At 39.4% G+C, this 16,431-nt stretch overlaps 1 protein-coding gene across 1 annotated transcript in view; it reads right to left on the bottom strand.

Moving 5' to 3' along the window:
* Positions 1-16,431, bottom strand: part of LOC145409268 (neuronal acetylcholine receptor subunit alpha-7-like) — a 383,585-nt gene that overhangs the window by 15,625 nt on the left and 351,529 nt on the right. Inside the window, exon 11 of the mRNA XM_080279749.1 lies at positions 15,685-15,813. Within this exon, the coding sequence (XP_080135875.1) occupies positions 15,685-15,813 (129 nt within the window). The remainder of the gene's footprint in view (positions 1-15,684; positions 15,814-16,431) is intronic.

Below are 16,431 nucleotides of genomic sequence, written 5' to 3'. Positions count from 1 at the left end.
GTTTTTATTTGTGTTTTTCCCTATTTTGTTCCCCTTTTTCTAAAGCCTACTTTTACGTTATCTCTGATTTTTTTTTTTTTTTTTTTGCATACTTTTCCCCAATTTGCCTACATTTACTGTTCCATTTTTTTTTAGCTTATTTTACCCATTAGCCTGCATTTACTGTTTACTGATTATTAAAGCCCATTTTTTCTTTATTTATGCCTACGCTTATTTTTCTTTGAATTTTTAGTTTTTTTTTCATGCTTACGCTTACTCTTTCCTAATTTTTTAACTACCTTTTCCCCCTTTTGAATCCTATGTTTACCTTTTTTTCTATGCTGTTACTGATCTGTTTACATGATTTTTGTTCTTAGGAAATTGGTTTATGTTGCAAGAAAAATAGCCTAATGAGAGTAACGAAAAAATAATGATAATAATTCTACTGACTCTTAATAATCTGAGGAAATGGTATGTAATTTTTCGTTTTCATCCCTTGCATTCACGTGACGTCATTTTTTTCAGCTCACTTTTGCGGTTTTCAGACGATTTTCAGATAATTCAGGAAAAGCCTCGTACTGAAGGGGTATACTAAGGCAATATATCATTCTCTCAGTAAAAAAAAAAAATACTCAGCTGAATAAAATCGTCTGGGTATGGCAAGAATTAAATGAAGAAAATACATGTCACTGACTAATGTATTTTTCTTTAGTCTTGCTGTTTACAGACGATTTCTCTCTCTCTCTCTCTCTCTCTCTCTCTCTCTCTCTCTCTCTCACACACACACACACACACGCACACACACACACACACACACACACACACACACACACACACACACACACACACACACACACAGAAATGGAGAATGTCAGATATAGCCTAGCCTTCATTTACCCCGTCACTCCTCAAGGCCTCCCCTGAGCTGAGGAAAATCGTCTGCTTGTGGCAAAAATAAACTAAAAAAAAAAAAAAAAAATCACTGAATGGAAGGTACTGATGATGACTACGAATGTGTGTGTGTGTGTGTGTGTGTGTGTGTGTGTGTGTGTGTGTGTCCTAAAGCTTGACACTACTTTTGGTCGTATTCTGGACGGCGTGGACGGCTTCTTAACACCCGTCTCTTAGCGATTTAATTTCCACGTTTTACTTGATCTTTCCCTTGTGTTATTTATTTGTTATATATATTTATTTATTTATTTTCATTTATTATGGACATAGTTTGCATTACTAATTTCCATGAGGTTTATTAAAGTGAAGTAAGGCATAATAAATCGCTTAGGGAGAGTTGTTACGGATTCTCTAAAGCCACTTATGATAAAACTCGTAAATTTTTTATTATAGATGGCGTAGGAGATTTCGCAACTCCTTCTTCATAGCGATTTATTATGCATTTTACACCGATTTTCTTCTTTTTTTTTTATTATTGTTTGGATTAGCTATAAAATTTGCTTCAGTAACGGAGTAGTGAATAAGAAATTTTGTATATTCAGAATAAATCGGTAAGGAAGAGGAGTGACGAATCTCAAAGCGTCAGTACCTCTTACTTACGGTACCATTTCATTATAATTATTATTATTTTATTATTATTATTATTATTATTATTTTATTATTATTGTTATTATTATTATTATTATTATTATTTTATTATTATTGTTATTATTATTATTATCATTATTATTATTACTATGCGATGTGGCACGCTGTTTTTTTTTTATTTCCATCTAATATTCCTCACTTATAATACCAATACAAACCATGTCAATATATACAAAAAAAAAAAAAAAATCCTCAACACACAAGGGAAAAAACCTGGTGAAATATGAAAAATAATGCGTTAAGTCAGAGGGGCTAAATGACCCCCAACACCCACCGGAATACGCACCTTAGGGGGTCGAATTCCCGCTTACTTGGGAGGCTGTTAATACCTTTTCCTTAGCGATTTATTCTTGCGGACTACACCTTATCCTTCTCTTGTACGTTATCAGTGACTTTGTAATAGACTAAAATTGCATAGATAATATACTGTACAAGGGGATATTGACGTGTTATATACAGATTTACAAATTTAAGTGGTAAGAGGGAGGTTTAGGAAGCATTTAAGTGGACGAGAACACTGGTTTAATTGTTTGTGTTCTTGTCTGTTAAAGGGATTTCGTGACGACATCTCACTACCTATTTATTCCTGTATAGAACACGGTGATATTCCCCTGTGTCACCTCTATGCAACAATTTATGTCGATGTTACAAAGACAGTATTACTATAAAAGAGGAGAGAGAGAGAGAGAGAGAGAGAGAGAGAGAGAGAGAGAGAGAGAGAGAGAGAACAAAAATAAATAGCCAAGGAAGAGGTGCAACGGTGGCCTCCTAAGTTCACGAGAATACGGTCTTTAGAATACGATCCGTTGGCCTACCTGAGGATGGAAAGGAGACCTCGGTCTTGGTGGGGTGGGGGCCTGGGGGGAAGGGTTGGGGTTCAGATTTATAGTGAGGCTCAGGCAAAAACATTAGTCCCTAGATCGTAAACCCCGCTAATAGACGCCACCGTATTGGTCTAGGAATTCAAGGTTAGATTTGTAATAACTGAAGTGGGTGTGGGTGTAAATGGTCCCATAAAATTTTGATTTGTGGGTAGTAGTCACTTTAAAATTTTGATGGTTGGTGGGTGTGGGCAATACCCTAAAATTCTGAATGGTTTGTGGGTGTAGACAGTCCCTTTAAATTTTGATGGTTTGTGGGTATAGTGAGTCCCTTTAATATTTTGATGGTTTGTGGGCGTTGGCACTTTCAAAATTTGATAGTTTGTGGGTGTAGAAAGTCCCTCAAAATCTAATCCTTTGTGGGTGTAGACAATCCCTTTAAAGGTTTATGTTTTGTGGGTGTAGGCAGTCCCTTTAAATTTTTAAGGATTGTGGGTGTAGTGGGTGCAGATAACCCCTTAAAATCTAATCGTTTGTGGGTGTAGACAGTCCCTGAAAATCTACTCATTTGTGGGTGTAGAAAATCCCTTTAAAACCTGATGTTTTGTGGGTGTAATCAGTCCCTTAAAATTTTGATTATTTTTACCTCCACCAAGGAGGTTATGTTTGCTGATTATGTTTTAAGATGGGAGGAGGTAATTCAGGGTCAGATTATCCTTATATGTCTTAAACTCCTTCCATACGGTGACGTCTTTTATCTATGTACAATGCTACCACCAGACGGTTTTATTAAGTTTAAGATCGACACCCTGAACTGAGAGGGTGAAAAATAAATCCTTCATTTACCCCTCCTTCACTTCTGGGAACATAAAAAGCCCCTGTAGCAGCAATGATTTTTTTTTTTTCACTTCGTTATGCAGAAGGCGTGTAGGTCATATCTGTAAAAACTGAGGGGAAAGGGACAAGAGCAGGTTGCTAAAAATTTTGATTGGTCGGTCGCTTGTACGGAAAACAGTGACATCAGGATCAGTCTTTGGATCTCGATACGATGGCGTTTTTTTTTTTCTTCCATTTTCATACGATTTTATTCACCTTAAGAGAAATGCTTCGAACTGGAGGAGTTATCAGTAGCCCACATTAACCCCTCAACCATTTAACATCGTCCCTGTCACATAAAATCGTCTGGTGGGACTGTGATTAAAACGAAATATACATCACTGTACTGAAGGGATGAACTTGTATTCGAGAAAAACTGAGGGGGGGGGGGGCAAAGTTGTATCCGAGCCAGTTAAAAAAAAAAAAATCAATTATTCTTTATGGAATGTTTTTTGAGTAGGCAGTGGGGAGGGGGGAGGTTATATCAGATTGTGAAATTAGTCTGTGCAATTTATTCTGGATGGTTAAATTTGTCTGACAGTGGAAATTATTTTTGGGGGTTAAACTGGAGTCATTGCAAATTATTCCGGGAGGTTTAACTTGTCTGACTGTGCAATTTATTTTCTAGATCTAGTACGGTGACGTCTCTACTTATTACTTGCTACCTCCAGACGATTTTATTCAGCTGAGGTGACATTATATTTAAGGGGTTAAATATAGCCAAATTAATCCTTCCTTAAAATCAGTCCAAGATCTTAGAAGCCATATTCGTAACGTTTATTTTATTTTTATTTATTTATTTACATATATATTTATTTATTTATTTGCATTTGGAGTGATGGGTCCATTGCCAAGTATGTCTGACGGAGTAAGATGTTGCTAAAGGGAAATTTTATAACAACGGTGCAAAAACTTCTTTAGGTCTCGTATAGTGACATCTTTTGTGCTTTGTCCTTGCTACTTGCAGATTATTACTATTATTTTTTTTTTCGGTTCATGGAAGACTTTTCGACCTTGAATGGTTTCATATAGCCTTCATTAATTCTTTCTTTACCAGTGGGCCATCTTAAATTCATCAGCAGTAATCTAAGGACGATTATATTCTGCTCAAAGGAGATTTTTCGGACTGGTAGAGATAGGTGCAGCCTTCAATGATGGGATTCTTCTAATGTGAATACCGTCATGCAATAAGAGGAATGAAGCGGAAATGACGATCTCAGGTTGAAGAAACTGGGAATGAAACCTTTAGTAGCGTAAAAGGGAGCGTTTGAACAGGGAGAATCCAGACCCAGGCTGTCTGCATCTGCCCAACCTTTCTGACCAATTCAGACACTTTCTTCCTAGCTAAATGAAATCGTGTGGAGAGCAAGACTAAATTAGATATCACTGCGTTGGTCTTGTATGCTTACAGAATATAGAACCTTCTTAAATGGCCGAGTCATTAAACCCATCAGGCAGGTAACATATTTTATCGGTTTATCCATGGTATACTTCCTGACAATTTTATTCAAGTTAAAAAAGGTCTCTCTCTAGGAAGGAGCTAAAGAAGTCCACTGCTACCCTATCCAAGTTTGAAAAATCTCTCCTGAGCTGATTGTAATAGGCAGCATTCGACTTTGCAAACTGAAATCATTAACGAGACAGAGAGGCCAGACTTGTTTTTTGTTTTTCTATCATTTATCCCAGTAGTGATATAAATTTTAAGGACTAGTATTTCCGTTTCGAATCTCCGGTTAAATAATATGCTGCTTTCTACTAGGAGTAAAAATGTGGAGTTGTGCGATCAGTGAGGGATTGATTCACTCCTGCAACACGATTATCTCATGTATGTATTTCTCTTGGTATGGTCAAGCGATTTGTTTTACTTAAGTTAGCATGAATAAATTGACACTATATCCTTTTAGTGAACTGTTGATCAGTAGTCATTTCGCTCTGTTGTATAATCGCCTCCACTTATAAGTACCACAGGTGATGATGTGTCGTGGGTCTTGTGTGACACTAATGTATTTATTTACGTCTCAAGAGGTAAACAAATACACAGGCGCCCCATAAGACCCCAACACACCAGCCTGTAGTACTTACAAGTCGAGGCGATTGTACAGTCCACTGCAAAAGTTCCGTTCCTCCTAACCTTCAGCAGCATATAACTTCACCTAAGTTTGGTTAAAGGTGCACGTAGTCACTGTAATCTGTTTGGTTAGTTAAACAGTTACATTTAAATAACTGTTGCTTTTCACTACCTAAGGAAATATATTGCTATGAGCTACTGATGGAAAGGAAGATGAACAGAACTTTGAAGGGAACCGTAAGTAATAACCCCTGGCTGATCAGATGTTTCCCGAAGCTGAATAAAATCATCTTTAGGTAGCAGGAATAAACCACCAAAGTACGTGTCCGTGTGAAGCTCAGTCGTGATGTATTCTAACTCCTGATTGGTCCGGGGGTCTCCCAGAACTAAGTAAAATCGTCTGGTGGAAGCGAAAAATAAACGACTGAAATTATTAGCACACTGTTGTTACTAGTTACACTGTTTATTTATACTGATTCCACCCACCTGATGCACAGTCGCGGACATAAATTTCGATCCACCTCACTGCAGTATATAACGAGACAGTGAACAGTGACTTTCGAAACACAGTAAGCCAGCCAATTTCAGAATACCATACAAGAGTGTCCTCATAGTTTCTTTATTGCTCGACTAAAAAAGTGGGACGATACTTTTGTCTGCGACTGTGCAATATATATGACGAATAAATATCTTCACTGAACTTGTCTGTATCGGTAACTTTCCACAGGGCTTATTAATTTACGATATTTTTCCGTTTTTGAGAGCTTAAATGAGGCGAAGTGAATATGCGTGTGTGCCTAACCCCTTCACTACGATGACGTATTATTCTATCGTATTCCAGCTATCTCCAGACGATTTTATTAAGCTCGGAAAGAGACATAGGACTGTGAAGAGGTCCATGGAAACGTCACCACCAAAGATCTCTCCAGAGCTGAATAAAATCGTCTGGAGGTTGCTAGGATGAGATAGAAATACGTCCTTCGAATGAAGGGGTTGAAATTGTTCCCTACAGAAGCTATGAATCTTACTAAATATTGAGCCAAAGTCCGTGAAAGCCAGTGGATGCAATGGGCAGTATTCGTTAAAAATCTTGGATAATTTATGAAGCATCTTGGCCAATCTCACGTTGAGCGAGTCTCCATAAAAGGTGAATATTATCAAGATTTTTATTTTTGAGTGTGTGCTTTTTCTCTTTAATTCTCAGTTTAATTTGTGAAGGGCCTAGTAGCTATATGAGTGAAAATAGAAAGTATAAGAGAATAACAACTAATCTCTACAGTACTAAAATACGGCTTGAGAAATATTGTGAATACAGCCCAGGACCCATTTTGAGTTTTTTTGTCTGAATCGCCAGAACCTCTTCACTACGGGGACGCCTTTCTTAATATTGTTTTCTTGCTACATCCAGACGTTTTTTTAAAGCTGAGGGGAGATGATTTGTAAAGTGTGGGCATAATCATCCACTCACTCGATGTAGGACGCCTATACTCTAAGGTGACAATCCAAACAGTTTCACACCATTTACTACGCAGGATGGTTGCAGCTGATTACCTTGAATAAAGCCATTCAGGGAATAGGGACTGGTCATTCTTGCTAATGTCTGGAGTAAATAGCTAAGTTCAGTACCCCTACGCTTCGGGTGGATGAAAAGTGATTAGGGTGATGGCATGATGGACTTTAAACGCGACGGGTTAAATTTAGCCTTCTTAACCCCTTTACTACGAGGGGTCATTTCAAGGTGGAGGGAAATCATCTGGTGCTAGCAAGAATTAATAAGAAACAGGCGTCATCGTACTGAGAGAGTAAATTCATTCGCTAAGGAGAAGTAATGACAGGTAGTGGTGCTCGAAACTGAGGAAGGTTGGCTGGGAGACGGAGAGGCAGGGCGAGAGAGAGAGTTGGTAGGCGAAGGAAGGCTCGAAATATTGAAAACTGAGTGCGCTGAGGTGTAAGCAACCCTTTTCTTTTTTTGTGGGTATTTTTATCGAACATCTGTAATTGTTAGGTGTGGTTATCCTGCATGCCACGTTACAGAAGGCAGTCAGCAGTGATACAGAACGATCAGACATATTCCATCATCATCACGTGTTATGGAAATAATCCTTAAAAAAATAAAATGGAAAAGTGGGGTTTGTACACATAGCGCTCTCAGTTTAAACACTACGGCTCCGTGAGAGACATAAGTAAAAGATGACAGGAATGGAGGTACGGGTAAACCAATGGAGAACAGAGAGACCACTATGAAATTAGAAGGAAAACCAATGCCTCACAATCTGAAGTGAATGAAATTTCTTGTCCCTGAAAATGGATATCACTATGAAATCAAAAGTGAAGCTGTTTCCTCATAGTTTTAAAAGAATTATCTTTTTTCCCCCCTGAAATTTATAGGCAAAAGGAGGAAGTCAAAGTTAATCATATTCTAAATTAATGATTTTTATGTACTGGAATTACAAGCGAACTGAGGCAATTTTAAAAGTTCAGAAAGGCAGATGAAACAAAAATATTTCACAGAGTCAGCTTATTTTATTTATTTATTTATTTATCTTTTTTGGAGATGGGGAAGTTAAGCAAATGCCTCACAATTTGCTATGAACTAATCTTAATTTTATATATATATATATATATATCACTGAAAAAAGCCGAATTAGCATCAGATACTCGTACACATGATTTCTGTGAGTCGGACAGAAACACAGTATTTTCTCGGTAAGGGGAACAACAGAAAGTGAATGGGTAACTGCAGCGTCCCAAAGCCTGGTAGGTTGATGATAAGAGGTTAAGAGAATATCAGATTTTTCTTTTTTTCTGACCAGCTCCTCACACCATCTCAGCGCTTGTGTTTATCCCTCCCTACTACGGTATTTTTTTTTTTTTTTTACGAGTCCCTACTTTCCTCGTCAGTTGCTACGATACGTGTTCTTTCTAGCTTTCATGTCAGTCTGTTTTTCTATTAGTCGCTACTTTCTGGTGGTCACTATTTTTTCTAGCAGTCTCTAAAGTGCTTTCTAATCGTTGCCACAATTACTACACACCAATAGTCACTACTTTACCACTACTTTATGGCAGTTATTGTCCTCAAGAGTTACACCTTTTCATAATTAAACAACCAATATACAACTAGCCAACGTAGCACTAGAGCCACACCCTCTCTGTCACAAGACGAGATTCAGGGAAGGTCAGAGTGATATATAGGCTAGGGCTTCATTTAGCAGCACTCTGTTGCACAGTTCTATCATGACACCGTTCTACCATGACACCAGTTTATCGTGACACCAGTATATCATGACACCGTTCTGTTATGACACCGATCTGTTATGACACCATTCTATCATGACACCGTTCTGTTATGACACCATTCTATCATGACACCGCTCTATCATGACACCGTTCTATCAACAGGGTGCAAGTTATCCTAGTCTTATAACAGGTGACTCTTAGGAGGTGGTGTGGCTCTTACTGCGAATCTACATTAAATTATTGACGAGAAATCAAGGAAAAAAGCAATGCCTTAGAGTTTTAATTTATGTTTCGTGTTTGCTACCTCCAGACGGTTTTATTCACCATTAGTATAGGAGGAGTTGATTGTTGCTATATCTAACTCCTCCCCCCTCCCCGTCTTTTCGAAAATTCACTCCTAAGATGAATGAATTGGCCCAAAAGTAACAAGAAGAGAAGAAAAATGTGGCATCATAGTGAAGAGGTAAATTTGTGGCAGACCGAGCAGACGTCCTTAACCCTTTCACTTCGGAGGCGTCTTTTATTATACGTTCTTGCTGTTTCTAGATAATTTAACTCAGCCTGGGAGAGCTGCACATAACGCGTTTTACCCTGACAGAATCAATAACCCCTTTCTGCTCAGTCCAATACTACATGCTGTCAGACTGGAGGGTCAGTTTAACTAGTAACCAGGGAGACTCATTCCTACTGCAGAACTAAGGCTAATCTACCTTAATGCAACCACAACTTAGTATGCAAGTTGTAGGAGTGTTCGAGTTCCACCAGATAAAACAAGGTGACTCTAGTAAGGTTAATTAACGGTGAATCTAACTTTTCCAGTGCGAATAATCTCCCGCCAACTGAGCGATATTGTCCGTGGTGGTAAAACAGAAAGTACTTTATCATAATTGAATTGGCTAACTCCTTCACTACAAGAACACCTTTTTCGTGCATGGAAGTTACCAGTTTGGTCCGGCTTCTCTGTCTGTCTGTCTTTTAGTAAGATTATGGTAAACTTATTGCATTGAACTGCACCAAATTTAGCACAATGATTGACGACCAGCAGAGGAACAAACAATTAACTTTTGGCCGAAAAAGATCAAAGGTCGTAGGGGAAGGGCATTTTTAAATCTAATTATGACCAAACTTGGTGGGAGTGTAGAGGGACAGGAAAGACAGAACTGATTAAAATTTGAGAACAGTCGGTCAGAAGTAAAAATCATAGGACAAGGTCAAAAATTCTTCCCTTTCAAATAGATGTGATGCGATTTAGATCAAACCTGGCGGAATAGTTCAAACCTAGCTAACCATGAAATTGTTCTGTTTCCAGGACAATAGATCAAAGGTCAAGGTCACAGGCTGCGGTCAATTTGAACACCTTTGATGTAATTTAAAGCAGATATGTTGGATGGGTTGGGGGTCAGGTGAGAATTAAATAATTAGATTTTTTTTGTGAACAATTAGTCAAAGATCAAGGGCACAGGGAAGGGTCAAAGGGCCAGCTCTATGACCTTTCCACACGGTCAGTGCACACCTGTTTTGTCAGAGCACGTTGTTCTTCATTTTCGCAGCATGGTGCTGAATCCCGCCATAACATTACATCAGAAGCGTTTAAGGTACTTCAGTTCCTCTTGTGTACACAGTTATTTTCCAGCATATTTCATTACCATACTCCAAAACCACAAGTGGCCGCTGATCGTATGGACAGGCATTTAGACCGATTGTATAGCGCGGGGGTGCTCGCTGCAAGTGCTACTTTTTTCTGTTTTGAGGGGTGGAGGCTCGTTCTATATGACATTCTTCAAAAATTAGGAAAGTCATATACTGCACGGGTTAATGAAGATTATATGTAATTGGTCCAGTTAGAGAGGTACCCTTCCCACCCACCCCCCCAAGAAAAATCAGGTGGTAGCATGAACCAAAAAAAAAAAAAAAAAAAAAAAAAAAAATCGACCTAGTGAAACGCTTTGTGCAGGTTGCCACAAAAGTAGAAATAAAAGTTTCTTGCGTTTGCTTGTCTGTAAATACTACCATCGTTACTAATGAGAGATAATTAAGCATAAAGTAAGTCATTAATCGTGTACCTAATCATCCTAAACTACCCTCACAAATTATCCACTGTCTTACTTATTCCATCCATAATTACTTCTCTGATCAAGTCGTTACCATCGCTCATTAACTCCCTGCAGACCAAATATTCTTAATGATTTTACGACTCGGGTGTTGCACTCTTTAAATCCTACGCATTTATTTTCACACTATTTTTATGATGGCAAAATTTGGGTCAAGCCGTCCTCTTCGCGATCTTCAATTCCCTCAGCCAGAAGACATCATATTTACTTAATTCTTGAAAGCAACTTTTCGATTTTACTCAGCTTAGGGGAGACGCTTGGATATAGATTTTATTAAACCCCTATGTAACGTGGCGCTCCCCTAAGCTGCATGAAATCGTCTAATAGTAACAAAAAATAAGTAAGGCAGATGCGTTCATATGTAAGGGTTTGATGATATAGGTCAGATTTAGATTTCAGTAACCTCCTCTTTGATATGATGCTCTCCTAAGCTGCACGAAATGGTCTGGAAGTAGCAAGAACACAGTTTTAAAAGCGAATGGAAGTCTTTTATATTTTAGCCCCTGATGTCTTCTTCTTATTTCTTTCCTGTCTCTGTTTGTTTTTTTTTCCAATAGCAGCTTGCTCTAATATCTCATCTCTTTTCTTTTTCCCCCAGTTGTCGTGCTCTCTGTAATCAGTTTCCTTTTCTGTCTAAATTTTACTTTCCAGTTTCTACTCTCCCTTCTCGTCAGTCTCTCTGTCTGTCGAGTGTCTTTCCTCTTCTCTAAAGTTTGTCTCCTTTCCTCCAGTCTCTTCTCTCTAGTCTCTTCCCTTCTCTCCAGTTTCTTTCTTCTCAACAATCATGTCCCTTCTTCCCACTCTCTTCCCTTCTCAACCTCTCACGTTCTCACCAATCTCTGTAGTTCTCAGCAGTCTTTTCCCTTGCATCTAAATCTGTCTACTTCTCTCTAGTCTCCCTATGTCTCTCTATGCCCTTCTCTTCCCTCCACTATCTCCCGTTATGTCCAAAATCTCTCATCTCACCAATTTCCTCCCCTTTCTTCGTTCCCTTATTTCCTTTCATATCTATTCTTTACCCTCCAGCCTCTTCCCGCCTTTCCTGTCTCTTGCCCTCTCTCCCACCACTTCCCTTCTCCTCAGTCTCTGTCTTTTCCCCTCCCTTCCCTTTTCTCTAGTCTCTCCATCTCTCCAGTCTCTCCTACTTTCCAGTTTTTTGTTTCTCTCCAGTCTCTTTCCATCTCTCCAGTCTCATGTTTTCTCTTCGGTCTGTTCACAGCTCTCCAATCTCGTTTCTTCTGTTCAGTCTATCTCTCTCTCCAGATTCACTCCTTCTCTCCAGTCTATCCCTCTCACTTCAGTCTAACATTCCCTCCAGCCTCTCTCCTTCTATCCAAAATATATCACCTTCCCTCCTACGTCTCTCCATCTCCTCAGTCTCTCCATCCCTCTAGGCTCTTAACTTTCCTCCAGTTTCTCGCCTTCTCTTCAGTCCCCCTTTATCTCTCCAGTCTCTCTCTCATTTTCTGGACTTTTTCTTGTGTCGTGCCTCTATCCCGTCTCTTTCCATTCTTTTTCCTTTCCTCAGTTTTCTTCCTTCTCTGCAAGCTATCTTTCTTTTTCCTCAGTCCTTTTCCTTCCCACCTAGTCTCTTTCCTGTCATTTCTGACTTTTCCCCAAATTGTTTTTTTTATTCTATCCCTCTTTAATGTTCTCCATTCTTTTTTTTCTTTTTTTTTGGGGGGGCGGGGTCCATTTTTCAACTTACTCTGTGTATTTCCTTCTGTTTAACTTATCTTCCTCTTTCATCTTCTTTCTCCATGTCTCTTTCCCTTTCTCTCTCCTCTCTTTCCTTCCTTCCTTCAATGTCTTAATTTTTACGTGCTATCTCTCCTTCTTTAGTCTCTTCCCTCTCTTTCTCAGTTTTTCTCATCTCTAGTCAGTCAGTTTCCCTTTCAATACCCAGTCTTTCCCCCAACGTCTCTCCTTATCTCTGACGTATCTCTTCCATCTACCTCTTCCCATCTACCCATTGTGTTTCCCTTTTTAGTCTGTTTCCTTACATCCGTGTCTTTCCTTCTCTCTAGTCTGTTTCTCTTCAGTCTTTCCCTTCCTTTCTCTTCCCTTTTCACTTTCGATTTTCATTCTCTCAAATCTATCCATCTTTCTTGAGTCTGCTCCCATCAATCCATTATCTCATTTTCCCTAAACAAAATCCTGCTCACTAATCTCCCTCTTACTTTTCTTAACCTTTTCATTCCTTACCAGGTCATTCTCTCCTCTTCATTCTCTTCACCCCATCTCTCTTACCCTTTTTTCTCCTTCCATTCTCTCTAACTCAATTTGGCTTTCTTCCTCTCAGTTTCTTCTCTCTCTCCCCTCTCTCCCTCTCCGTCTGTCCCTCTCGCATTTCTTCCCTTTCCTCCGTTTGTCTCTGGGTTTGTTTACTCCCTCTTATATTTCAGTGTCAACAGATCTTGCCCACTCACTGTCTCTCTCTCACTCCCTCTCCCCTTCCCTTTCCCTGCCCCTTTCTTCTTTTCTTGATATTTTTTTTTTTTCTCTGTCGCCCAATTTGTTTCATTTTCCTCTTTCCTTCCTCTGTTCTCTTTCCTTTTCTATTCATATTTCTTCCAATCCCTCCGTCTATGAACTCTTTCTCATCTCTTCCTTCCTCATTCTCTCAACTCTCTCTCTCTCTCCATCTCTTAGTGGCTTTCCTTCCCTCCTCCCTCCCCTGCCTCATTCTTCCCTATTCCTCATATTTCCTCCATTCTCTCCATCTATCAACTCTCTCTCACCATCTCTTAGTAGTGCTCCTTCTCTCTCCCCTTTCCCTGCCGTCTGCTTGTCTCTTCCTCTCCATTCTCTTTCTCCATCTCTCAGTGGCTTTCCTTCCCTCTTTCCTCTCATGCCTCTTCCTCATTTCCTCTCCGCCACTGGGTCGAGAATCCCAGGGGTGTCTGTCGTTTCCTTCTCCTTAACCCCTTCACTCCGATAACATCTTTTTTTAATTTTCTTCCTGCTATCTCCAGACGATTTTACTCATCTTAGGGTGAACCGTTCGATCTGGAGGGGTTATACTGTAAAGTGTAGCCTCCATAACCCTCCCCCCCTTCACTTCCAAGCGTATCCCCCCAGAGATGAATAAAATCGTCTGGCAGCAGCTGGAATGAACGAAGGTCCGTATTCTCGTCGGTTTAAGGAAGCTCCCTGGCTCCTCTTCCTCAGCGATTTATTCTTGGATACGTCTGGTTGATATCAAGTTGTCCAGGTATGTTTTTTATGCAGGAAATAGTGGCACTGGAATGATTTAAATGTCACAGTAGAGGACAATAAGGTTTAATATAGAAAATAAATAGCTTAGGAAAAGGTGTTAGGGAGCTTCCTTAACCCACGAGATTACGGGCCAAAGAATCACGTCCTCGGGTGGAACTGGTTGTACCCTTCACTCCGATGACGCATTTTCCATTTAATTGTTTCCCCTGCTAGTCGATTTTACTCAGCTGTGGAAGGAGACTGTGAGGTGGAGAGGGGTTAGATGCAGTCTTCTTTAACCCCTTCCCTGTAATGAGAGGGATTTTCCTGGGTTGAATAAAATCGTCTGGAGGTAGCAGGAACAAGCTAACAAACACTACGTCGTTGGGGTGAAGCGATTGACTGTGCCTTTCATTGTCTGTGGTGCTGCTGCTGTATACTTGTCCGTGTTTGGCAAGCTGTTTGTTTAAAGCGCTGGCCGTCAAGAAAAAAAAAAAAAACAAGCACACGCACACACGCACATTAACCCTATCAGCCCGTGGACCCTCTTGTTTTTTTTTTTAATGCAAGGAAGAAGGAACCCAAGGCCAGAAGCTGTCTGCTTTTGATATTTATCTTATTCAGCTTAAAAGAGAAGCAGACATAGCATCATCATTAAATCATTTCCTTCTAGATGGTTTTCTGAGCTGAAGGAAATCGTCAGGTATTAGCAAGTGGGTGTAAATAACTAGCAATTAGGTGTAAATGACGTCCTGGGGCTGAAGGGGTTAATGGTGCTTATACACGATCATAAAAAAAAAAAAAACTTTAATATTATATCAATTTTTAGTTATTTTTAGTGAATGAGAGAAAAAAAAAAGTTTGCATACATAAATACAGTCCATACAACACACGTATTGGCATAGGCATACAGGTACAAATGTATTAGTTTTAGTTAAGATAAATATATTTTAGCTAAGAATAAAATTTAAATACACGGCACCACATAGAAAACCGTAAGACAAGGAAAAGAACAGAATGCGTAAGATCGGATGGGAAAAATGATAGTCTGCGTTATATCATGAAAAAGTAATAATTGTGTAAGAGCGGAAAGAAAATAGTCTGCGTAAAAGAAAAAAATAACCATAGTCTGCGTATAATAAAAAAAAACAGTGAGTTACGTCAGATCAGGAGATAAATAATAGTCTTCCAAATATCCAAGAAATATAATAGTCTGCAAGAAGATCAGGACAAAAGTGGAAAATATTTAGGAAAAGATAATATTGTAAGCTACGTAAGACTGGGAAAAAAGACTAGGTAAGATCTGGAAGCAAATAATCTGCTTATAATCCAGAAAAAAAATTGTTATATGACCACCAATTATCAAGGAAAAATAAATAAGGTGTTAAGGAACGTCTGTCATCTGTACACTAAAATAATGATAATAAAAATAATAATAATAACGATAATAATAAAATTCGTAAGATCCATAGAAAACACGTATAAAGATTTAAACATCGCCATACTTTTGTCAAAAAAAGCTGCGTAAGATTGCCAAAAAAATAAAGGGGTTTTTAGTACAGTCTTTCATTTCCAAGATAAAAAAAAAAAAAAGATTCCATAAGATCTACAAAAATCGAAATAAAAATGGGTAAGAGTCAGGAAAAAATAAATAAGAAGTTTTAGTAGACTCTTACATCCGTAGAAAAAAAAAAATAGACGACGTAAGATCTACAGGAACTAATCACAGACTGCGTAAGATCCACCGAGAAAAAATAAAAGTGAACCAAAATACGTGTGTCGAATGTGATCTTACTTCAGATTTTACCTTGAGTTCCAGTTCGCGCATCTTATTGTTCATCATGATCGTCTTCCTGGTGATCTTCTCCCCAGGACGATGCAGACGTAACACCCACGGCAACCACTGCAGGAACAGACTTTTCACCTGGAAGAAAGAGGTGGAGAGAGGTGGGGTTAGTGGCGTGGGGTGGGATTGAGGGTGGTTTGGTATTAGTCTATGTGAAGTTATAGAGGGAGGGTGGTAGATGGATGAATGGATGAGAGAGAGAGAGAGAGAGAGAGAGAGAGAGAGAGAGGAGGAATGGAGAAGGGGGAGAGAGGAAATAAGGAGGGAATGAAGAGGAGGGAAGGAAAGGGAACGTGATAAGAAGAGCGAGGAGAAGGACAAGGGCAAAAATTAAGAAAAGGTGAGAGAGAGAGAGAGAGAGAGTGTGTGTAGGGGGGTTAAGAGAACACTTGGGGGGATCGATGTGCTTCATAGTAAGGGCAGGGTTCGCACAGTAACCACCCCTCCCCCCATTACTCCCAGTCTCCCCCCCCTCGTCTCACGTCTCCCCATTTCCTCTCTCCTTCCACTTCCTCTCTCCTTCCATTTTCCTCCTTCTCTCCATTCTCCTTCACAAATTTCTAATCTAACGTAACCTAACCTGACCTGACCCTAATATCCCCCTACCCCTCCCTTTCTCTCTCACCTAACTTTTCTTTCTTCTCACTACCACCCTTCTCCCTCCATCTCATCACCCATCAGCCTCTTCTCTCTCTC

Source organism: Coenobita brevimanus, chromosome 80, assembly GCF_032717465.1.
Source record: "Coenobita brevimanus isolate Jiangsu-jjx chromosome 80, ASM3271746v2, whole genome shotgun sequence".
NCBI classification, from domain to species: Eukaryota; Metazoa; Arthropoda; class Malacostraca; order Decapoda; family Coenobitidae; genus Coenobita; species Coenobita brevimanus.
Note: the sequence above shows the minus strand (reverse complement) of the source record. Positions and strands in the feature narration are given on the sequence as shown.